Genomic DNA, 25,589 nt, shown 5'->3' with positions numbered 1-25,589 from the left:
AAATTCCACTTTGGAAAGTGAACCAATCTGACTCAAGACTTGGGTATAGACAGACTCTAACCACATACCTTTAATGCATTGTCTGAGCTGAGATGTCACTTTTTAAAAAAAAATAAAACCTGAAGTTATCTTGAGAATATCACTTACAGTCATAGAGATGCATAGCACGGAAACAGACCCTTTGGTCCAACCTATCCATGCCGACCAGATAACCCAATCCAATCTAGTCCCACCTGCTAGCACCCGGCCCATATCACTCCAAACTCTTCCTATTTATATACCCATCCAAATGCCTCTTAAATGTTGCAATTGTACCATCCTCCACAACTTTCTCTGGCAGCTCATTCCATACACGTACCAGCCTTTGTGTGAAAAGGTTGCCCCTTAGGTCTCTTTTATATCTTACCCCTCTCACCCTACACCTGTGCCCTTTAGTTCTGGACTCCCCCACCCTAGGGAAAAGACTTTGTCTATTTATCCTATCCATGCCCCTCATAATTCTGTAAACCTCTATAAAGTCACCCCTCAGCCTCCCTATAGCTCAAATCCTCCAACCCTGGCAACATCCTTGTAAATCTTTTCTGAACCCTTTCAAGTTTCACAATATCTTTCCAATAGGAAGATTGGAAATAGACCAAAATTTCTCACAATATTCCAACAGTGGTCTAACCAATATCCTGTACAGCTGTACCATGACCTCCCAACTCCTGTACTCAAAACACTGACCAATAAAGGAAAGCATACCAAACATCACCTTCACTATCCTATCTACCTGCGACTCCACTTTCAAGGAGCTATGAATCTGCACTCCAAGGTCTCTTTGTTCAGCAACACTTCCTAGGACCTTACCACCTTATCAGTCCTGCTAAGGTTTGCTTTCCCAAAATGCAGCACCTCGCATTTATCTGAATTAAACTCCATCTGCCACTTCTCAGCCCATTGGCCCATCTGATCATGTTGAAATCTGAAGTAACCTTCTTCGCTGTCCACTACACCTCCAATTTTGGTGTCATCTGCAAACTTACGAACTATCCCTCTCATTCACATCCAAATCATTTATATAAATAACAAAAAGTAGTGGACCCAGCACCGATCCTTGTGGCACTCCACTGGTAACAGGCCTCCAGTTTGAAAAACAACTCTCCACCACCACCCTCGTCTTCTACCTTTTGAGTCAGTTCTGTATCCAAATGGCAAAGTCTCCCTGTATTCTGTGAGATCTAACCTTGCTAACCAGTGTCCCATGGGGAACCTTGTCGAATGCCTTCCTGAAGTCCATATATATCATATCTACCACTCTGCCCTCATCAATCCTCTTGGGTACTTCCTTAAAAAACTCAATCAAGTTTGTGAGACATGATTTCTCACTCAAAAGACCATGTTGACTATCCCTAATCAGTCCTTGCCTTTCCAAATACATGTGCATCCTGTCCCTCAGGATTCCCTCCAACAACTTGCCCACCACCGATGTCAGGCTCACTGGTTTATAGTTCCCTGGCTTGTCCTTCCCTCCCTTCTTAAACAGTGGCACCACATTAGCAATCCTCCAGTCTTCTGTCACCTCACCTGTGTCTATCGATGATACAAATATCTCAGCAAGAGGCCCAGCAATCCGTTCCCTAGAACTCTGTGGGAAGCTAGGGTACACCTGATCAGGTCCTGGGGATTTATCCACATTTATGCATTTCAAGACATCCAGCCCTTTCTCCTCTGTAATATGGACATTTTTCAAGATGTCACCATGTATTTACCTACAACCTATATCTTTACATGTCATTTTCCACAGTAAATACTGATGTAAAATACTTGTTTAGTATCTCCCCATTTTCTGTGGCTCCACACAAATGCCACCTTGCTGATATTTGAGGGGTCCTATTCTCTCTCTAGTTACCCTTTTGTCCTTAATGCATTTCTAAAAACCCTTTGGATTCTCCTTAATTCTATTTGCCAAAGCTATCTCATATCCCCTTTTTGCCCTCCTGATTTCCCTCTTAAGTATACTCCTACTGCCTTTATAATCTTCTAAGGATTCACTCAATCACTCCTGTCTATACCAGACATATGCTTCCTTCTTTTTCTTAACCAAACCCTCAATTTCTTCAGTCATCCAGCATTCCCTATACCTACTAGCCTTTCACCCTAATAGGAATATACTTTCTCTGGATTCTCGTTATATCATTTCTGAAGGCTTCCCATTTTCCAGCCATCTCTTTGGGGCAAATGTTCGCAGGCAATCAGTTTTTGAAAGTTCTTGCCTAATGCCATCAAAATTGGCCTTTCTCCAATTTGGAACTTCAATATTTAGATCTGTAATAATTTAATATATTTCTCTAATTAACTTGTTCAGCGGTGTCATTAAATACTTCTGGAGCAGATGGAACATGAACCCAAGCCTCTCAGTCCAAGGGTGCAGACACTACCATTGCAGCACAAGAGGGCCGCTTAAAAGAAGCTCTGACATTTGCATATTAATTAACTGAAACCTGCAACCCATGCTAAAAGATGGAAGACTTAACAGCAATCTAGGTGTGTTCAATATAACACTTCAATTGCATGACTCTGTGATCTTTTGCTATAAATTCGGTGTCTTATGGTCCGGTTCCATAGCTACCTGATGAAGGAGCAGTGCTCCCATAGCTAGTGCTCCCAAATAAACATGTTGGGACTATAACCTGGTGTTGTGTGATTTTTAACTTTGCCACCCCAGTTCAACACCGGCTCCTCCACATCAAGGAACAGAGATGATTGAGGTAACCTTATTGAGATGTTCAAAATTAAACAATTTTTGACAGATAAAGGAAGATATTCTGTTTCTACTACTTGGTATGTCTGTAACTACGGGTCACATTCAAGATTGTTAGAATACTTTAAGGTCACGTTGCTACAATTCAATCTGGAAAATTTCTCATATCTGGCCATCTACATCATAACCCTATTCCCCCATCTCACTTCAGGTCTTCAATCTTAATTTCAATTATTTCCTGCTTATGTTTTCACTGAGGTAAGACATCTATCCTTCAATAACCTTTCAAACATCTCCAAAAACTACACCATTGATTACAATACACTCCACTCAACCTGCTTCATTCCCTAGAAACAGTTCCCAACATTAAGATAGCTGTATTAAAGATACTTGGGAAATTCCCAACTCTGTCCTTAAGCAATTGTAATAAAACCAATATAATGTTTGCTACTATCATGGTATTTCAGTAATTTTCTAATTTTCTCCTTACCAATCTTTGGTGGCTAGTAGCATACAAATAGTGGCAAAACAGCTTCTACTTCTGAGTTCTATAAATTCTAACTAGCTAGAGACACAATAAGAACCTGTTAAAAGACTTCAAACAAACAACTGACTGACTATTTGGGAGCAAATTACTGCAGATGCTGGAATCTGTACTGTGAACAAAAAATGGTGGAGATCACAGTGGTGCAGGGAGCAGGCATGGACAGAAAGCAAGCTAATGTTTCAAGTCTACATGATTCTTCAGAGTGTTTAGACATTGGAGCTATTAGCGAATCAATTGTCTTGATTCTGTTATGCTGGCAGTCTGTGACTTAATTAGAAATAGGCCCATAACCCCTCCTCTGCCCTCGAACCCCACCCCTTCAACTGCAACAAGGAGAAACCCCCCCCCCCCCCCCCCCCCCACACCCCTTCCCAGTCCTCACCTTCCACCCCATCAACCTCCGGATACAACACATCATCCTTTGCCATTTCTGCCACCTACAAACGGACACCATTGCCAGAGATATATTTCCTTCCCCACCCCTATCTGCGTTCCATAAAGACCATTCCCTCCATGACTCTCTTGTCAGGTGCATCCTCCACTCCCTGCATCTTTCCCTGTCACTGCAAGAATCGCAAAATCTTCACCCACACCTCCCCCTTCATCTCTGTTCAAGGCCCCAAAGGAGCCTTCCACCTCCATCAGAGATTTACCTGCACTTCCACATATCATTTACTGTATCTGTTGCTCCAGATGCAGTCTCCTCTACATTGGGGAGATGGGACACTCATTTGTAGGACACTTCAGAGCATATCTCTGGGACACAAGTACAAAGCAACCCACTGTCCCATAGCTGAACACTTTAACTCCCCCTTCCACTCAGACAAGGACTCCATAGCCAAATCCTAACCACCGGATGCCTGGAGGCAGGACACCTCATCTTCCGCATTGGGACTCTCCAACCACACAGGATTAGAGACTTTCACCAGTTTCCTCAATTTCCCTTCCCCCCCCCCCCCCACAAACCCCCACCTTATCCCAGATCGAACCTTCCAACTCAGCACCGCCCTCCTGACCATTCCTACCTGTCTATCTTCCTTCCCACCTACCTGCTCCACCCTCCTCTCCAACCTATCACTATTATCCCCACCTTCATCTATGTATCGCACACTCAGCTACCTTCTCTACAGCCCCACCCTTCCCATTTATCTCTCTACCCCCTTGGCTCACATGAAACATGGATTCTCCTGCTGCTCAGATGCTTCCTCCTCTAACCTAATAATAAGACCAATTGTGACTAGCGGGTAAGTGCTGCATTTTCCTTGTTTGTTTCTTTAGATTTAGTTGGTTTTTGTTTTTTTTTTAAGGAAAGCTTACTTTTAGAGGGATGGCAGTGCAGAGAGGGCAATGTTCCTCTTGCAACATGTATGAGGTGAGGGAAGCCATTAGCGTCCCTGCTGAGTACACTTGCAAGAAGTGCACCCATCTCCAGCTCCTCCAAACCCGTGTTAGGGAACTGGAGCTGGAGTTGGATGAACTGCGGATCATTCGGGAGGCAGAGGAGGTCATAGATCGGAGCTATAGGCAAGTAGTTACTCCGAAAGTTCAAGATAGATGGGTGACAGTGAGGGGGAGTGGGAGGAGGAAGACAGTGCAGGGACCCCCTGCGGTCATTCCCCTCAAGAACAAGTATACCGTTTTGGATACTTGTGGGGGGGATGACTTACCAGGGGTAAGCAACGAGGTTCAGGCCTCTGGCACGGAGCCTGGCCCCGTTGCTCAGAAGGGTAGGGTGGAGAAAGGTAGAGCAATTGTTCTTGGGGACTCGATAGTGAGGGGTACAGACAGACGGTTTTGTGGGGGCGACAGGGACTCACGTTTGGTATGTTGCCTCCCAGGTGCAAGGGTACGTGATGTCGCTGATCGTGTTTTCCGGGTCCTTAAGGGGGAGGGGGAGCAGCCCCAGATCGTGGTCCACGTTGGCACCAACGATATAGGTAGGAAGAAGGGTGAGGATGTAAGGCAGGCTTTCAGGGAGCTAGGTTGGAAGCTCAGAGTTAGAACAAACAGAGTTGTAGTCTCTGGTTTGTTACCCGTGCCACGTGATAGAGAGTCGAGGAACAGGGAGAGAGAGCAGTTAAATGCGTGGCTACAGGGATGGTGCAGGAGGGAGGGATTCCGGTTTCTGGATAACTGGGGTCCTTTCTGGGGAAGGTGGGACCTCTATAAAAAGGATGGTCTACACTTGAACCTGAGGGGCACCAGTATCCTTGGGGGGAGGTTTGCTAGTGCTCTTTGGGAGGGTTTAAACTAACTCCGCGGGGGCATGGGAACCAGGAGTGTAGCTTTAGGGTACAGGACCTTGAGTGTAGGGAGGTTAGGAATAATGCAGTGATCTCTAAGGAGGGTGCCTGTAACCAGAAAGGTGGATTGAAGTGTGTATACTTCAATGCCAGAAGTATAAGGAATAAGGTAGGTGAACTTGCAGCGTGGGTTGGTACCTGGGACTTCGATGTTGTGGCCATTACAGAGACGTGGGTAGAACAGGGACAAGAATGGCTGTTGCACGTTCCAGGGTTCAAATGTTTTAGTAGGATCCGACATGGGGGTAAAAAAGGGGGAGGCGTGGCATTACTTGTCAAAGACAGTATCACAGCAGTGGAATGGACGATGGAAGAGGACTTGCCATCTGAGGTAGTTTGGGCTGAGGTTAGAAATAGGAAAGGTGAGGTCACCCTGTTAGGTGTTTTCTACAGGCCTCCTAATAGTCCTAGAGAAGTAGAGGATAATATTGCGAGGATGATTCAGGAAAAGAGTGAAGGTAGCAGGGTGGTTGTTATGGGGGACTTTAACTTCCCAGATATTGACTGGGAGAGCTATAGCTCGAGTTCATTAGATGGGTCGGTGTTTGTCCAATGTGTGCAGGAGGGTTTCCTGACACAATATGTCGACAGGCCAACAAGAGGGGAGGCTATATTGGATTTGGTTCTAGGTAATGAACCAGGCCAGGTGTTAGACTTGGAGGTAGGTGAGCACTTCGGGGACAGTGACCACAATTCGGTGACTTTTACTTTAGTGATGGAGAGGGATAATCGTGTGCCGCAGGGCAAGAGCTATAGCTGGGGGCAGGGAAATTATGATGCAGTGAGGCATGACTTAGGATGTGTGGATTGGAAAAACAGGCTTCAAGGGAAGAACACTAATGAGATGTGGGGAGTGTTCAAGGAGCAGCTACTGCGTGTCCTCGATAGGTATGTACCAGTCAGGCATGGTGTAAAGGGCCTTGTGAGGCAGCCGTGGTTTAGTAAGGAATTGGAGTCCCTTGTGAAAGGGAAGAAGGCGGCATATGTAAAGATGAGGCGTGAAGGTTCAGTAGGGGCGATTGAGTGTTATAAGGTAGCCAGGAAGGAGCTAAAGAGGGAGCTAAGAGAAGCGAGAAGGGGACATGAAAAGTCTTTAGCTGGTAGGATTAGGGAAAACCCAAAGGCTTTCTATAGATATGTCAAGAATAAAAGGATGACTAGGGTAGGTATCGGTCCAGTCAAGGATAGTAGTGGGAAGTTGTGTGTGGAGGCGGAGGAGATTGGAGAGACATTAAATCAGTACTTTTCCTCAGTATTCACTCAGGAACAGGACACTGTTGCTGATGTGAATATGGAATCACAAATAATTAGAATGGATGCCCTGGAAATATGCAGGGAAGAGGTTTTGGGAATATTGGAAAGGATGAATATAGATAAGTCTCCTGGGCCTGATGGCATTTACCCCAGGATCCTATGGGAAGCTAGGGAGGAGATAGCAGAGCCATTGGCCTGGATTTTTATGTCGTCGTTGTCAACAGGAATAGTACCAGAGGACTGGAGGATAGCGAATGTGGTTCCATTGTTCAAGAAAGGGAGTAGGGATAGCCCTAGCAACTATAGGCCAGTGAGTCTGACTTCAGTGGTGGGCAAAGTCTTAGAGAGAATGGTAAGGGATAAGATTTATGAACATCTGGGTAGGAATAACGTGATCAGGGATAGCCAGCATGGTTTTGTGAAGGGCAGGTCGTGCCTCACAAACCTTATTGAGTTCTTTGAGAAGGTGACCAAGGAAGTGGATGAGGGTAAAGCAGTAGATGTTGTGTATATGGATTTTAGTAAGGCGTTCGATAAGGTTCCCCATGGTAGGCTAATGCTAAAACTTCGGAGGTATGGCATTGAGGATACATTAGAGGTTTGGATTAGGAATTGGCTGGCTGGAAGGAGACAGAGGGTAGTAGTTGATGGACTATGTTCATCTTGGAGCGCAGTTACTAGCGGTGTACCACAAGGATCTGTTTTGGGACCATTGCTTTTTGTTATCTTTATAAATGATCTAGAGGAAGGACTTGAAAGCTGGGTAAGCAAGTTTGCGGATGACACAAAAGTCGGTGGAGTTGTGGATAGTGAGGAAGGAAGTGGTAGGTTACAGCGGGATATAGATAAGTTGCAGAGCTGGGCGGAAATGTGGCAAATGGAATTCAATGTAGCTAAGTGCGAAGTCGTTCACTTTGGTAGGAATAACAAGATGATGGATTACTGGGCTAATGGTAGGCTACTTGGTAGTGTGGATGAGCAGAGGGATCTTGGTGTCTATGTACACAGATCTCTGAAAGTTGCCACCCAGGTAAATAGTGCTGTGAGGAAGGCATATGGTGTACTGGGCTTTATTGGCAGAGGAATTGAGTTCCGGAGTCCTGAGGTCATGTTGCAGTTGTATAAGACTCTGGTGCGGCCTCATCTGGAGTATTGTGTGCAGTTTTGGTCGCCATACTATAGGAAGGATGTGGAAGCTTTAGAACGAGTGCAGAGGAGGTTTACCAGGATGTTGCCTGGAATGGTAGGAAAATCTTATGAGGAAAGGCTGAGGCACTTGGGGCTGTTCTCATTGGAGAAGAGAAGGTTTAGGGGAGATCTGATAGAAGTGTATAAGATGATTAGGGGTTTAGATAGGGTAGATACTAAGAACCTTTTACCGCTAATGGAGTCAGGTGTTACTAGGGGACATAGCTTTAAATTAAGGGGTGGTAGGTATAGGACAGATGTTAGGGGTAGATTCTTCACACAGCGGGTTGTGAGTTCATGGAATGCCCTGCCCGTATCAGTGGTGAACTCTCCTTCTTTATGGTCATTTAAGCGGGCACTGGATAGGCATTTGGAAGTTATTGGGCTAGTATAGGTTAGGTAGGATTCGGTCGGCGCAACATCGAGGGCCGAAGGGCCTGTACTGCGCTGTATCCTTCTATGTTCTATGTTCCTGATCTGCTGTGCTTTTCCAGGACTACTACTGCTGTCAATTCTGATCTGCAGTCCTCACTTTCTCTATAGATCCTCAAGCCTGTTCTGCCATTTATTGTGGGAGGTTAGAAATGTAATTTCTGCAGGTGGAGGAGGGGGATCTGGAGTGTTGCGGGGATGGGACATTATACAAACGGTCGTGGAATTCTTGTAGCATACTTAAAGCTCAGACTTTAATGAATATAGAGGGTCTTTTAAAGAAAATAGTTTTAAGCTAGGAAATAACTTTAAAGTGTTGTAGTTGACCACAAAAAGAAGCAGCAGGGGCATTTCACAATAAAGCTTATAGTATGATAAAAGAAACTGGATAAAAGAAAAGCTGTAACAAACAAGGAACAAAGAATGCAACATACAAGGACAGCAGGATGGGCAGATAAGAAAATAACTAGAGAGAAAAAACACAAGTGAGGTAATCGGCTTATGATAGGATGGGAAAAGGGAGGCGTGATTCTGCAACTTGTAAACTGAATAAGAAAGCTTACGTGCTCTGTTTTCATATGTATTTCTGCTTGATTACAGAAGCATCCAGTACTTGCAAGGCTGTAATAAATTGTTCTTGTTTCCAAGGCTTTGTCTCAGGCTGATGTATGAGTGAGTTGTGTTTCTCACAACTGGGGGCTCGTCCGGGATCCAAAACTCCGACCGCTCGACACTCTTGCACCTCACCGATTTCGGTGATCTCTGACTCCCTTGCTTGTCATTCACGGTTTGGGCAAGTACGATCCAGACTGGGAGACCCTGGAAACAAGGTGGGCAGACGTGGCGGGTTCGGTCAGGCAACTCTTGTGCACAAGACCCAGGTAGGGAACAGTCTTAAAGGATATATCTGGGCGACCGGGGGCAGCAGTATTTGCTGCAGGAATTGCCGCGGGACGGGGCGCACTGAAACGACCAGTTAACTCTGTGCACAGACCAACGTGGTCGGGACGAAAGTAAGGGGAATTGGCAATTTGTAAAATAAAGCATACGTCAATGGAAAACAGCCCGTGTCAGAAGGGCTAGTAGCTGAAGGGTTACTGAGGGTGCATTTCATAACTAACTTATGGCCAGACATCCAGAAGAATATTCAAAAGCTAGAGGAGTCGTTGCGGGAAGTGTCTGTGAGATATGGTGTCTGTGTGTGTGTGTAAGAGAGAGAGATAGAGAGAAAGAGCTGTACAGCTAGCCGAAAGTTTAACCCTTTGTGATTTGGTTTGAATGCAAATTTGTTTGTTGGTGATTGAATGTTTGTGCTTTGTTCCCTGGAGCTTGAGATCCGGGACTGTTTTGAATCTGATTTCTACTATGGAAATTTTAACATGATTTCTTTTAAATTTAAGGATTTTACAGATTATGAAATAAAATGTTAACACCTGTTCTTTTTACAGGTCGTGACTGCCTTACTATCAGTTTCTAACTAATCTCTTTTATCCTTCATAAAAGTGATTTATGGAGAACAGTTGAAGTCTCAAAAAGCATATAATTGGTCAGATTAATCGGACGAGTAAAGTGTCTAGTCAGGACCCCGAAGGGGGTAGATTAGATTAGACTTACAGTGTGGAAACAGGCCCTTCGGCCCAACAAGTCCACACCGACCCGCCGAAGCGCAACCCACCCATACCCCTACATTTACCCCTTACCTAACACTACGGGCAATTTAGCTTGGCCAATTCACCTAACCCGCACATCTTTGTGACTGTGGGAGGAAACCGGAGCACCCGGAGGAAACCCACGCAGACACGGGGAGAACGTGCAAACTCCACACAGTCAGTCGCCTGAGTCGGAAATTGAAGCCGGGTCTACAGGCGCTGTGAGGCAGCAGTGCTAACCACTGTGCCACCGTGCCGCCGGGGTGTGGAAGGTGACACTGGACCTCGTTAAGATTAATTAAATTAGCAACAATGGGAGACATGGGGAGTTGCTTGTGTAACGATCGATCTGTAAATAACGTTAAAGGGGATATATCCCGCCCGACAGTTCTTTGGGGAGAATGTTGGGTAATTGGGAACACAACTCCCGGACGCGGGAGAAAGATAAGGCTACAATGATAAACTATTGTTGTTTTGTCTGGACTAGAGAAAGTATTAAGGCACCTGGTATTTTTTGACCCAAATATGGGTCTGATGAAGATTGGCTATGTCAAGATCTTAATATATATGTCAATCGAAAAGAACCGTACAGTCAAAAAGAGTCCGATTATGCGGCTTGTTGGATAGGGAGCGCGGGAATAAAATGTCCCATGAATACGGAGGAATCAGGGAAAGAACAGAAAAAGAATGAACAAGGGAAGCCACAATGGGATCCCTTAACGTGTTTGCCACCCCTGTATACTACTCCTCGGAACGAGCCGACAGCTCCCAAAGTAGAACCGAGCCCAGACACAGAAAAGGGAACGGACTCTGAACTAAAAGATGCAGAACCTAGGGAGCCCAGAGTCACTTGAGCCACCACATGTAAAGGAGGGGCAGAGATAATGGAAAATGTAAAATTATGTCCCTTACGAGAGGTTCCGATTGGGGAAGGTACAATCGGATATGTAAACGCTCCCTTAACTAGCAGTGAAGTTAGGGTCTTTAAAAAGGAAATGAAAAGTTTAATTGAGGATCCGGTTGGACTAGCTGAACAATTAGAGCAATTCCTAGGGCCTAATTTATATGCCTGGGGAGAACTGATGGCAATTTTAGAAACGTTATTTCAGGGAAAGAACGAGGTATGGTTAGGAGAGCGGCTTTATAGGAATGGGAAAAGAAGCACCCAGTTGGGGAAGAAGGGGCCCCAGCAGAACAGAAATTCCCATATGTTGACCCTCATTGGGAAAATAATGATAGATAAGATAGGGAGTCAATGCGGGATCTACGAGAAATGGTAATATTAGGAATTAAAGAGGCGGCACCTAGATCACAAAACTTTGTTAAGGCCTTTGAAGTATGACAAGAGAAGGATGAAACCCCTTCTGCATTTCTTAAAAGGCTGAAGGAGGTCACAAGGAAGTATTCGGGAATGGATCCCGATAATCAGATAGCACAGGGACTCTTAAAGGTCCAGTTTGTAACTCAATCATGGGCGGACATACAAAAGAAATTACAGAAATTAGATGGAGTGAAAGACAGATGGAAGAACTGTTATGTGAGGCACAGAAAATGTATGTGAAAAGGGAAGACGAGAAGCAGAAACAGAAAGCCAAAATGATGGTGGCAGTAGTAGAAGAAATAACAAAAATGAGAATGGGATCGGGGATAACAGGAAGGGTAGGGGAGGACACAAAAGACAAAGGTCAGACACACGGGAAAGGAGGCAACAGGCGGGGTGTTACCATTGCGGGAAAGTGGGGCATTTTAAACTGGAATGCCCGGAACTAGCACGAGAAAAGGAAACTGTTTCCTTAATGACTTTAGATGAAGATTAGGGGAGTCAGGGGTTCCTTCCTCCTGAGACCCACCGAGAACCCTTGATAAATTTAAAGGTGGGACCTGAAGGGGAGGAGGCAATATTTTTGGTGGACACAGGAGCGGCACGGTCATCCCTAAGTTTTAGACCTACTGGTGTTAAATTGACTAAGGAGTATCTTAAGGTTTCCCGAGTAAAAGGTGAAGAATTCTTGATGCCTATTTTTGAACCAACCCTAATTAGAGGAAATGATGAGGAAGTGATAGGACAATTACTCTATATTCCTGACATTGGAAATAATCTATTAGGTAGGGATTTGATTATATTGCTGGGTTTAAAAATTGGGGTGGAGGATAGTGCAGTAACTGTAACGATGGCTAAGACAACCCAAGGAAGTTGGATCCTCCCGGATGGAAGGGAGTTGTTAAGTAAACTAGTCATGAGAAACATCCTAACTACCTTGCATCAAGGCAGTCATTGGGGCTCCCAAGCTATGTGTGACATAGTGTTAAGGAAGTATGGATGTAAAGGGATATACACATTAGCCAAGCAGGTATGCGCAGGATGCCCAACTTGCCAAAAGATTAATAAGAAAGTAACGGGGGGTGGGGGGGGCAAGAGGTGGAAGAAACCCTGGGTAAGACCTTTTCAAAGAATACAGGTAGATTGCACAGAATTACCCCCAGTAGAGAAACAAAAAGTACTTATTAGTCCTAATGGATCACCTAACTGGGTGGGTGGAGGCATTTCCAATGTCCTCAGCTATCTCGAAGGGAGTAGTGAAAACTCTTTTAGAGTTACTCGATATGGAGTGGTGGAAAGTATAGATTCAGATCAAGGTAGCTATTTTACCTCTAAGATCCTACAAGAAGTAATGGCGGGATTAGAAATCTCTTGGAAATTCCACACTCCTTGGCACCCGCCTTCCTCTGGACGGGTGGAACGAATGAATCAAACCTTAAAAAAAAATTGTCTAAACTAATCCTAGAGACTCGATTACATGGACAAAATGTTTACCTATCGCGTTGCTACACATTAGGACTGTGCCTAGGTGTGATATAGGCCTCTCTCTTTATGAGATGATGTTTGGTTTACCTTTCTTGGGTGGAAAAGGGGAATTGCCAACTGTAGAGTTCAATTATAAGTTTTTAAAGAACTATATTGTGGCGCTCGGTTCTTCTTTGTCTGTCCTTAGGAAGAAGGGTGTGTTGATCCAGGCACCTCCACTTGAGTTTGCCGTACATTGAATACACCCAGGTGATTGGGTCCTGATAAAGACCTGGAAAGATACCAAACTGCACCCAAGCTGGGAGGGACCATTCCTAACCCTCCTGACTACTGAAACAGCTGTCCGAACTGCTGAAAAAGGGTGGAGTCATCACACTTGTGTTAAGGGCCCGGTGGATGCTCCTTCCCCTCCGGCAGAGTGGCAAGCACATCTTACAGACAACCCTCTGAAAATCAAACTGAGCAAAAAGAATGGACTGAGATAAGGGACTATTAAGTATTGGTTAAAAACAACTATCTCAAAACAATTGTAAGTGTTGCATAGACTCATTCCTCCCTGCTATTTAAAGGGTTAGGGAATAGACAGATAGGGTTGTGAGCTGAAATGAGTGGTCAGCTTTATATTGTCACAATAATATTGGCGCTAGCTGCCAAAGGAGGTGGGAAAAATCATTTTACCATTTTATGTCAGAATTATGCTAAACTAAAGGGGCATACCGACTGTTGGGTATGTGCGGAGATCCCACACCATGGGGAATCCGGAATTCCTCTCACGGTAATACCACTTATCAAAAGAGAAGTGTACGATGTACAACAATTTGACTCTGATTCAAACAATACAAAATGATGATCTGACACGGGTAATTATAACTTTGCGGGATGGTTCCCTCGACCAGCCCTGAAAACTCTGGGTGCGATTGATGGCCTTAGAGTTTCCCCACCAAAAGGAGCAGTAAATATCACTTGTTTCTGTAATCAGAATAATACCGCACCCTTCCGATTAGGAAAATCATCTTGTGTCTACACCAGCCAAGATACTCCCACAACCATTCCCAAAGTATTGAATGGGACATATTGGGTGGGTGGCTTAAAGGCCTACCCATTTATCCACGGCGAGAAGTACGTTTGGAGTGGCGGATGTAACGGGAATGGGTGCTGGAACCATCCAGTTCAGACACTACCTCAAAACCAGAAAGGTGGAGTGGCTGCTGCTACCTTGCCTATATAATTCCCCACTTGACGCTGTTAAAGGGAGCCCAAAAAATATCTCGGAATAAACGGGGATGAAGGCGAGTAACCCGGGAAATAACCGAAGGAGATCGCCTCCTCTGGATTTTGATATCTATGTATGGGACCGCTTGAACAGGAGTAGAAGTACGAAAGTTGGCGGCTTCCCTGGAAGAGTTGGCCAACAATACTGCCGCTGCGTTGGTTGAAACCCAATCCCAAGTAGCAGCCATAAAGACCAAAATGATTGCCACTAGACTAACGACTCTTCAGAACAGGATGGCTCTAGATTATATTCTGGCAGAGAAATTGCACTAATTGGGGAAGGTGGTTAGTCAATCTAGCTAATCTATGGGTTATTGATATTAGTAGGTCTGGTGGTAGGATTCAATGTCTTAAAATGGGTAATGAGCCGACTGATGACATCCCTTGGGGAAGGAACCCAAATAAATCATCAGATGCTTTTACAATCAGCAGATGATATGCAACAAAGAGAAAGTCAATGAATGCTTCTAGAGTTTGAGGGACGGACAACACAAATGTAAAATGTAAGATTGTGAACCTCATCGCCAAAAGGCGTAAGAGGGCAGAACATAAGAAAATGAATTAAAGGAGACTTAATAAGTGCAGAAACAACAGTTTTTTTTTAAAAAAGGGGGAATTATGGGAGGTTAGAAATATAGTTTCTGTAGGTGGGGAGGTGGGGCATTATACAAACGGTCATGGAATTCTTGTAGCATGTAGCATACTTAAGGCTCAGACTTTAATGAATATGGAGGGTCTTTTAAAGAAAATAGTTTTAAGCTAGGAAATAACTTTAAAGTGTTGTAGTTGACCACAAAAATAAGCAGCAGGGCCATTTCACAATAAAGCTTATAGTATGATAAGAGAAACTGGATAAAAGAACAAGCTGTAACAAACAAGGAACAAAGAATGCAAACATACAAGGACAGCAGGATGGCCAGATAAGAAAATAACTAGAGAGAAAAAACAAAAGTGAGGTAATTGGCTTATGATAGGATGGGAAAAGGGAGGTGTGATTCCGCAACTTGTAAACTGAATAAGAAAGCTAACATGCTCTGTTTTAGCGTGTATTTCTGCTTGATTGCAGAAGCGTCCAGTACTTGCAAGGCTGTAATAAATTGTTCTTGTTTCCAAAGCTTTGTCTCAGGCTGATTTATGAGTGAGTTCTGTTTCTCGCATAGCTGATCATAGCCAAAGGCCTATGTAACAGGATAACTTGTTAAAGATTTATGGGAAGTGTTGAAAGAAAGAGAATTAAATTGGAAAACTTTACTTTGCCATTTGATTGCTGTGAAAATACCTCAATGAAATGTTACAACATCACTGTTTTGATGCCAGTTTGCAGAAGACAATCATATAATTGTGACAATGTGGAAGCAGGCCATTCAGCCCATCATGTCCACACATCCCGTAACACACTGAATGGGGTAGCAGCTTCTCTTGTCTTATCTCACGTGCAAGTTCAGTTTTCTATTTAGTGTGGTGTCGGAGTTTCTTAAAAAAAAATGTAATTTTTCATTCAGGTCCTTTGTGGTAATCAACTAGGAGAAAGTGAGGTCTGCATATGCTGGAGATCGGAGTCAAAAGGTGTGGTGCTTGGAAAGGCAGAACAGGTCAGGCAACACCACACTCCTCGACTCCCTTGTAGTAATGACAAGAAGATTTAATGGTTAAATTAAGTCTGAGGCCTGTTGATGTTCGACTCGAGTCCTCCGAGACTCTTGGAGCAGTACAGTCTCTTGGTCTACTCTTGACCACGTCCATACAGTTGTTGGCGTCGCTGCGGCCAGCCTCACAGCTGACAGCATTGTTTTGGTGGGCTTGGCTACCGGCCAATGAGAAGTCCGATTACATCAGCGAACGGGTAGAACGCCGCCGGTCGCCGATCTAACGTTCGATCTGATTGGTCTAAGGGAAATCCCCTGGGAACCTGATGACGTTGCGGCCACATCGGCTGAGTGGAGGTGAGAAAAGGCCGACAGCAGGATGGAGCGGCATCGTACAGAACTTCGCTGCTAACGCACACTCAGGTATCTACCTGGTCGTCATGAGAAACTGCCTACGTATACGGAGCCTGAATGGCTGTTCGCGTATCTTCGCTTTCCGGAGTTTTTGGTTGCTACTATATGGGCCATTTCGTGTCGAACTTTTCAGAGGTGACCTGCCGTTTAATAGATCCGGGCGAGCAGAAGCTCTGAGCGGTAGTTGATTGCTTATTGACCCATATGAGTACTGACCCAAGTTGGCCCTATCGGCGGACACTAGGCCGTTCGTCCTCCTTTCATCAACTACAACCTGCCGCTGGGCCTGTCTTGTTGACCTGCTGCTGATTGGTTGGTTGTTCTGGCTTTCGTCCAACAAAGTCGCGACAGGGGTGGGCGCGCTTTCTGAGTGGTTCAGTTAACTGTCACTCAAGGAGCTGTCAGCTGCTGTCTGAGGCAGATTCTGCTGTTGGAAACTGGAAGTGACACTCTTTCAGCTGATGGGAAACTTAAAACAATCTGCGAATAATGCATTGCAATTTTGTTTTGTGATTACGTTAGAAAAATTACTCAGTTCGCGACTGATCAAAAATCCCATTTATAAAAGTAGCATCAGTTTTGTGTTCCCAGTTATATTAAGAATTGAAAGATTTTTCCTCCAGTCGTGCGTCTTCTGATTTAGCTTATGTTTTGTGTGGAACTGATCAAACACTAAGAGTTGTTGGATAGAGCTCTCAAAGATAGTGGAATCAAGGGTTATGGAGATCAGGCAGGAAGCGGATACTGATTAGGAATGATCAGCCATGATCATATTGAATGGCGGTGCAGGCTCGAAGGGCTGAATGGCCTACTCTTGCATCTATTGTCTATTGCCCAAATAAATAACTGCTGACCATGCTGGCGGTGACTTCCTCAAATGTTCAATTAGTTTATGCTCTGATTTGATTCAAGAACTTATTCTAAACTAAGACAAAGAACTGCTGATGCTGGAGATTTGAAACATAACCAAAAATTGCTGACAAAACTCAGCAGGTCTGGCAGCATTGATGGGAAAACATAGTTAATATTTCGAGTTCAATAATTTTTAGAACAGAATCAGAACTATTCTGATCAAGTGTCACCAGACTCTGCTTTCTTCAGATGCTCTCAGATCAGCTAGGTTTCTCCAGCAATGTCTGTTTTATTTCAAAGACTCATTCTGTCTGTTTCATAATTTATCCAAGTAAATTTCCCATAAATGACCTAGCTAGGTGTTAGCTTTTCCTTCACATGCCTTAAATACTGGATCACCCAAAGACACTATTCCTGAATTTTGTAAAACCTGACTAATACATTTGGAATTTACTCACCTAAACTATCTCTAATCTATTTGTTTGCTTCCTCCTGAATCATATTTTCTTTCACTAAAGAAAATTTTAATAATATTCTGATCAAAATGGTTCCCTTTAGGGAAGGCAAGTGAAAGAGCACATCCAAACAGTCACTGGCAAAACATGATGATGTCAGAATTCTTGGAGAATGGGATTTAGCAACAGCTCTTGGGGAAATAGAATGTGACATTCCAACATCAAAGAGATAGCACAAAACTGGTATTGTATCATTAAACTTAAACTAGTCTTGTCTGTAGTTTGGTCCAGTGTAAGTGCAAGGCAAAATGCCACTTTTCTGTTAGTATTAGCACTGAGCTCGCATGCAAACACCCAGCACTAGCTTTTGTGTTTGAACTGGTGTCAGATGGAACAATTTTGAAATGTTTACTTAATTTTCTTCCCATTTCCCTTTCTTAGAGGTAACATGCTTTCATGTCAGCTTCCAGGTCTTCTAAAGTAGCATTTGGGGCAGAAAGTAAACAGATGTGGTTTTACAGAAGAATTTCAGTGGACTTCACAGTTATGAAAACCAAGCTCTGCAGAGTAATGAAACAAAGTTTTTTTTTTCAATATTATTTCTGTCATATTGTTGTTGCACTTGAGAAACAGTAGAAATGTTATTTTCTTGATATGGTGTACTTTGTTTTTCCTGACAGGTGATACAATGGATGTTTTTCCAGTAAGCAAGGAAAGTGAGTTTTGTTAAGGAGCAGCTAAGAGCCAAACGGAGTGCGTTGTTTTCTAAAGCACAGCTGCTCTCTTTCTTCCAAGTTCATCTTTGAGACTTTAGATAAACTTAAATCTCTTGGTGGTTTGGAGCTGCTTTCAAAGATATAAGTGCAGAACCATGTTTGCAAAACTAAAAAAGAAGATTGCTGAAGAGGCAGGCAACAACTCACGTCCTGGTATGGGACGGATTCCAAGATCGGTCAGCAGAGACTCCATTACATCAATAGGAGCTGACTCTGGAGATGATATCGTATGTATGGGTGATTTCTATAATTCAATATATTTTGCATGTCTAAAATTGAGATGTTGGAAGGGGCTTTGTGGATATACTGTAATTTCATTAGGCTGAATCGATAGTTACAGTTAGAGTCATAGAGCTGTATTACTGGATCCAACTCGTCCATGTTGATCATATATCGAAATGAATCTAGTCCCATTTGCCAGCATTTGGCCCATATCCCTCTCAACCCTTCCTATTCCTATACCCATCCAGATACCTTTTAAATGTTGCAATTATACCAGCCTCCACCTCTTCCTCTGATGGGTCATTCACCACCCTCTGTGTGAAAAAGGTTGCCCCTTAGCTCACTTTTAAATCTTTCCCCCCTCACTTTAAACCTATGCCTTCTAATTTTGGACTCACCCACCCTGTGGAAAAGACCTTGTCTATTCACCCTGTTCATGCCCCTCATGATTTTATAAACCTCTATAAGGTCACCCCACGACCTCCAATGCTCCAGGAAAAGTAATTCCGGCCTATTCAGTCTCTCCCTGTATTTCAAACTCTCCAACCCTGGCAACGTCCTTGTAAATCTTTTTTGACCCCTTTCAAGATTCACAACATCCTTCCTATAGCAAGAAGACCAGAATTGCACATAGTCTTCCAAAAATGCTCTAACTAGCATTCTCAATGCACTGCCAATAAATGCAAGCATACTACTGTCACTGTCTACCTGTGACTCCACTTTCAAGGAACAATGAACCTGCACTCCAGATCTCTCTTTTTTTTTCAGCAACACTACCCAGGACCTTAACATTAAGTGTATAAGTCCTGCCCTGATTTACCTTTCCGAAATGCAGCATCTCACATTTATCTAAATTGTACTCCATCTGCCAATCCTCAGCCCATTGGCTCATCTGATCAAGATCCTGTTGCACTCTGATGTAACCTTTGCTGTCCACTACACCTCTAACTTTGGTGTCATCTGCAAACTTACCAACCATACCTCCTATGTTCACATCCAAATCATTTATATAAATGACAAAAAGCAGTAGATCCAGCATTGATCATTGGATCCAGTAATACAGCTCTATGACTCTAACTGTAACTGATCACAGACAGTCAGTCTGAAAAGCAACTCTCTGCCAGTTCTGTATCCAAATGGCTTGTTCTCCCTGTATTCCATGTGATCAAACTTTACTGACCAGTCTACCATGAAGGACCTTGTCAAACCCTTTATTGAAGTCCATATACAGAGGAAGCTCGATTATCCGAATATTGATTATCCGAAAATCGGATTATTGGATGGAGATGTCGAGGTCCCAATAGAAATATTGCATCAAAGACGTGTGTCCAACATTGATTGTGTCTTTTGTTCACAGTGATTGGAAGTGCTGCCGAGAACTGATGGGAGTGCAGACACTGTCTCTAAATGACTGACCTCCCACCCCCTCCCCCTCTCTCCCCACAATTTCCCTGGAGTTCCACACAGGAGTTTACCCTAAACACCCCCCCCCCCCCACCCACATTCTCCAGATAATCTCTCCAACATTGTCCTGTACAGGGCGAAGGTGGACACTACAAGGCATTTGATACAACATGCCCATGTCAGTTTTTCTGCTGTACATGAGGCCCCGGTAACCTCTTCCTCTACCTCATCAACATTTCGTTCTGTTATTTTCTTCCCTTGTGTGTTTATCTAGCATTCTCTTAAGTGCATCTGGCTATTTGCCTCAACTGTGTGCGTGAATGCCACATTGTCACCATTCTCTCTGGTAAAATAAATTGTTTCTGAATTTTCTGTTGAATTTATTGGCGCCCATCTTACATTATTTTTACGAAAAACGCTTGTGAGAAAATTAGAAAATAACATTCACTCAATCTTTATTGAATTTGCACTTTTTAAACCAAATATAGAGAAGTTTATTTGAAATATAAAATAGGGGTTATGGTTGCAACCAACATGACAGTAATTCAGTACAAAACTGAAAGTATCAATAATGTATATTTTGTCCTCTTTCACTTTCGATTGTATCAAGCTCTCAAGTCGGTTTCATCTCTGTTTTTCACTTTATGCTAAATGAATGCCAAAATTGTGATGATCCGGTCACCATTATGCAACATTAGTTAAACCAATGGGCAGTTTTTTGAAAATAGTTTTGAAGTTTCAAATTGTCAGTAGTCAAGACGAGTATATTCATAGGAAAGCAACTTTAAAAGGATTTTGCAATCCAGCCATTCTGCAAACCAAGCATTCTGTATATACTCAAGGGGTGATGACAGTTTTTTTTATATGAAATATTCTGGTTCTGAATGTGTACTCCAGGCTATTTCAGTAAAGCAAATTTCTTTAAGAGTAAATTGATTGATAAAATATAATCAGAATTGATATATTTGGAATTTTGGGTTTGGAAAAGAAGTGAGAAATTTTCAAGCACCAGCTTCTATACTTTGACATTTTTGCTTGTGTTCTCAATTGACACTCCCATAACATTTAAATATTTAATAGACCTTTGACTCACCCAGCCAACCTGTAACTCCCTTATCACACCAAAGCACCCTATGTCTTTCAGTCACTCATTTTAACAGATCTATTTGGAAAATGATTGGAGACATTTGGCTGTTGTTACATTGCTCCATCTTGAAAAAATTCACATTTCAATCATGACTGAAAGCCATGTAGTAGTGTTCGTGCAAAAAACACCAGCTAAACAAAAGCAAGTTCTTCAGATATCATCTAGTAAACAGTGAGTTACCCAAAAAAATTTCAAGAGCTTATTGGACTGAGTCTGGCCCTGCTTTTGTAGCATTTGAGTGGTGCTACTGGTCTAATGTACCATCATTTAGAGGCACCCAGAGTGTTTTGAACAAGCTAAGTTGTATTACTTTTCTTCAGTTAAGTTTAGAAGTCTCTGTCTAATCTATATATTACTGCTGTCTAACAGAAGTGTGGTTGATTCTTTCTTGCTGAATTATGGTTAGATGATATATAAATGATTTAGAAAGCGACACTCATTCTCATACCAGCAATTGATGGTCCCACTGTTGAATTCAGGATTTTTCAGTGAATATGGTGTCGCTCAAAAATGAGGAATGTAGATTTACCCACCTCCCCATGGCTTCCTTGTCATGTGGTGAGTTGCGAGCATATTGAGCAACACTTGTTGTGCAGCTTCAAATGTGAGGCATATCCTGCTATTGTATGTAAGTGTATAATTTAATTTGATTGTGCTTTTCTTTATCTCTATGTCTGTAGGTCCAGATATGAAAACAAGTCAGCCAGTACTTTTGGAAATCTCAGTGATCCTTAAATAGCTGTCTGTTTTCACTATGAAAATAATAGGAGACTGTACCTTGATTTGTTGAGCATTATTAAAGATTCACATAGAAAATATTTGTGGGTTTTGACTCTTAGACTTTACTCCCTAATTGTAATAATTGGCAATGCGTAAGCTTGAGAGGTTTTAAATTAGCAATACAATACAACTGTGATAATGCTTAATTAGTCAGTGAGGTGATTCAAGAAATATTCTGAATTCATTGGCTGACTCCATCAACAATGGAACCATCAATTGCTGCATGGCAAACCTTATGTTGTGATGTGTTTGGCATACTAAAGTCCAAGTAAGTAATGTTGACATTTGGTAAATTGATGTGAAGTAACGCATGTTGTATCTTATAGTCATTGTATTTTTAAAAATGTAATAGAGGCTCAAAAGGGTTTAGAGAAAGCTTTTTAGGTTTTAGATCACTCCATAGGGAGTGAACAAGCTTCTGGTTTGGTTAAGGTAACTTAAGGCTATCTGCAAGACATAGTAGCATTTAGTTTAAGTAGGAGAAATATGAACCACATAAGCTGTAGTCATTTACTTTTTTAAAAATTAAGTCTTTTTCTCCCCTTTTCCAAGGCCTCGGACAGTAGCTGTACGCGAGAGGATCTGTTGTCTCAGCTGCTACGGCGAAATGACCAAGTTCGGAAGTTGGAAGTAAAACTGTCAGGTACCTGCTTAGAGAAACAAATTTCATTTTGCATATTGCAGTCAGCATTTATGTTATATTCTGGTTTCATCTGTTTCAGCTTAAAATGTCTTGGTAATTTACCAAAAAGAGATCAAAAAAGTACAGTATATCTGTATAGAAAATTTTGGAATAGTGTTTTATCTTTTAAATATTCATATATTCAAACTATGGTCAAAAGCTTAATCTTTAATCTGTTTTGTTTACATTCGTGACTCAATTTGGTTCACGTTAACATCACCAATGACTTGTGTTGAATTTCACAGACCGTCTGTGGCTGAGAATACAAGTGGGTGGACATATAAACTAGAATGCTGGGGAGGTGTTGTGTGGGTCACCTGACCATGGCAAACTTGAGGCCAATGAGGGGACAAATAATGTCCAATTAGACTCATCATGCCTCCACTTGCGTGACAGGAGAGGTCAATGCTCTGTGTGTGTAGTTCAGTTTTAATCCAGATGGCTGTTGGCATAATTAGAGATGGCATGCAGTGATTTAGGAGTCTCTTCCCAAAAGTTTTGTCTCTCCCAACCATTTTACACATGACTGTCTACTATGTCCAATATGCCCCTCACTTCATGGTTCTGTCAGTTTGGCTCCAGAAAGATCCTAAATTTACCTGAATGTTCAGGTCCACCTGCAGAACTGCCTTCTGACGCTGTCAGCCTCTGGCTTGCATTTCTACAAGGTGGGATTCCTCCTGTAGATGGATAGCAGTTTCTCATACTAATTAAGAGGTCTATCACCAGAAAAAACAAAGCAGGGTAAACTTGCTAGGTGGTGCTATGCTTGCTCCTGATATTTACACTGGGTGTGGGGAACCTGCCATTAATGTATAATCTAGCCCTTGAATACTGCATTGACTATGCACTGATGTTAAATAATGATAGGACCTTGTATAATTTTGTAGAACAGAGGTACTTAGGGATGCAGGTATATAACTCTTTGACATTTGCAACAAATAAAGGTTAAAAAGGCATTTGGCACACTTGCCTTCATTGCTCAGTCCTTTAAGTATAGGATTGGGAAGTCATGTTGAAGTTGTACAAGACATTGATGAGTTCTCTTCTGGAATGCTGTGTCCAGTTCTGGTCACCCAGTTATAGGAATTACATTACTAAACTGGAGAGGGTTCAGAAGAGATTTACCAGAATGTTGCCAGGTATGGAAGGTTTGAGTTATAAAGAAAGGCTCGATAAGCTTGGACCTTTCTCATTGGAGCATAGGAGATTGAAAGGCGATCTTATTGAAGTTTATACAATAATATACATAGACAGAGCTAATAGTAGTTAAATTTTCCCTCGGTTGTGGGATTTCAAGACTTGGGGCCACATTTTTAAGGAGAGAGATTTAAGGACTGGTTGGACTGAAGGGTCTGTTTCCATGCTGTACAACTCTATGACTCTGAGTACACCATACTTTCAAAAGCTAGTACATCTTGGGTCTGTGTCGTGCAATAGGACTCTAAGCCTCATTATTTTCTACAAGTGATTTGTGACTGTCTTAAAATGGCATTTCAGAATGGAGTCTTGCAGTAAGCATTGTGCACTTGAACGCTAAATATGAATGCATTTGATTTAACAGCCTTTCTGATGGCTGGAGTTAAATCATTGTAGGCTATGCGGATGAAAATACTTATTCGACGAAAATTAGTGGAAATTGTAATTATCTTGCATTGCTGTTTATGAGAAAGAAAGCCTAATAAATAATTTGCAACAAAGCAGTGAGGTAACTATTAAGTTCCTCTTACAAGTATAGAAAAAGACCAGTTTGTTTAGCAATTGATAAAGGATGATAATTTTGACAATTATCCTTATTTAAATAAAGCATGCTTATGTGACAGTTGTTTTGAGAGATCTTATGACTTGCAAAAGTAGATTTCCTATCAAGACTATGGCATGTTAGTCAGTAACTTGTAATCATTCGATGTGACTCTTTCATAATAAACTTCTATGAACACCTTTTAACATGACCAAGGAAACAACAGGAGTATTAAAAGTTTGATCCCAAATCACAAGGAGGTATTTAAATAGATGAGTGTTGAGAGTGTGTTGCTGGAAAAGCACAACAGGTCAGGCAGTGTCCAAGCAGCAGGAACCCTTCATCAGGAATGAGATGCCACCTGACCTGCTGTGCTTTTCCAGCAACACACTCTCAATTCTGATCTCCAGTAACTGCAGACCTCACTGCCTCCCATTTAAATAGATGGGCAAAAGTGAGGACTGCAGATGCTGGAAACCAGAGTTTAGATTAGAGTGGTGCTGGAAAAGCACAACATGTCAGGCAGCATCCGAGGAGCAGGAAAATTGACATTTCAGGCAAAAGCCCTTCCTGATGAAAGGAACATCAATTTTTCTGCTCCTTGGATGCTGCCTGATCTGCTGTGCTTTTCTAGCACTACTCTAATCCAAACATTTAAATAGATGACCTGAGCTTTTGATAAAGATGATTTTAGGGACCGCCTTAAATTGAGAAGAAAAGACAGATGGGTTTATTTATAGAATTCTGTAACCAGGGATGCAAACTACTGAAAGCATGATTTCCAGATGGGAATTGGGAATATAGAAGTGGTCAGAATTTGAGGAGTGCAAAGTTTTTATGATTTAGAGCTAGAAAAATGAAAATTTTAAATTTTAGGTTATGCCAGATCAGGAGTCAAGTTACAAAGGTGATATGTGAATGGTTTGGATACAAGCAGCAGTGTCTCGAAAGAGCTGAAGTTCGAGCACAAAATGGGAGACTAGCCAAGAGAGTAGTGGAGTAGCTGAGTTTCAGTTAACAAAGATATGGATCAATTGTTAAATATTCTCCCTGTGAACTGTATTTAATTTTCCTTGTATTTGGATATAGGTGTCTTTCCATGATTGAAAATAACTAAGAAACTATTTACAGCTGATTGCAGCAATGACCAGTGACTGTAGAGAAAGAGGTTAAATTTGAGAGACAGGTTGGAACCTATGCTCAGAATGAAAGTAAAGAGTTAACAAATAATTTTAAAATTGTACCGTCCTGTCAGGATTTTGCATGGAGTAATAACAATGTATAAACAGAAATAATTCAGTCAGTCTGTTCAACTTGTCCCAATATTTGGATTATG

The 25,589-nt window shown here is 42.4% G+C and overlaps 1 protein-coding gene across 4 annotated transcripts in view; it reads left to right on the top strand.

The window, feature by feature from the left end:
• The first annotated feature begins 16,077 nt into the window (after window positions 1-16,077).
• The window catches only part of golga1 (golgin A1), a 55,953-nt gene continuing 46,441 nt past the window's right edge, over window positions 16,078-25,589 (top strand). Inside the window, exons 1-4 of one of the 4 annotated variants that reach the window (XM_060841406.1) lie at window positions 16,078-16,203; window positions 17,972-18,068; window positions 18,182-18,504; window positions 22,383-22,473. In XM_060841406.1, the coding sequence (XP_060697389.1) occupies window positions 18,373-18,504; window positions 22,383-22,473 (223 nt within the window). In that variant the 5' untranslated portion in view covers window positions 16,078-16,203; window positions 17,972-18,068; window positions 18,182-18,372. Of the gene's footprint in view, window positions 16,204-17,942; window positions 18,069-18,181; window positions 18,505-22,382; window positions 22,474-25,589 lie in introns of all 4 variants that reach the window. The other 3 variants (XM_060841405.1, XM_060841403.1, XM_060841404.1) reach the window with 3 other exon arrangements.

The sequence above is a fragment of the Hemiscyllium ocellatum genome, chromosome 21 (assembly GCF_020745735.1).
Source record: "Hemiscyllium ocellatum isolate sHemOce1 chromosome 21, sHemOce1.pat.X.cur, whole genome shotgun sequence".
Taxonomy (NCBI): Eukaryota; Metazoa; Chordata; class Chondrichthyes; order Orectolobiformes; family Hemiscylliidae; genus Hemiscyllium; species Hemiscyllium ocellatum.
The sequence above is the reverse complement of the archived record's forward strand: the minus strand, read 5'-3'. Positions and strand labels throughout refer to the sequence as shown.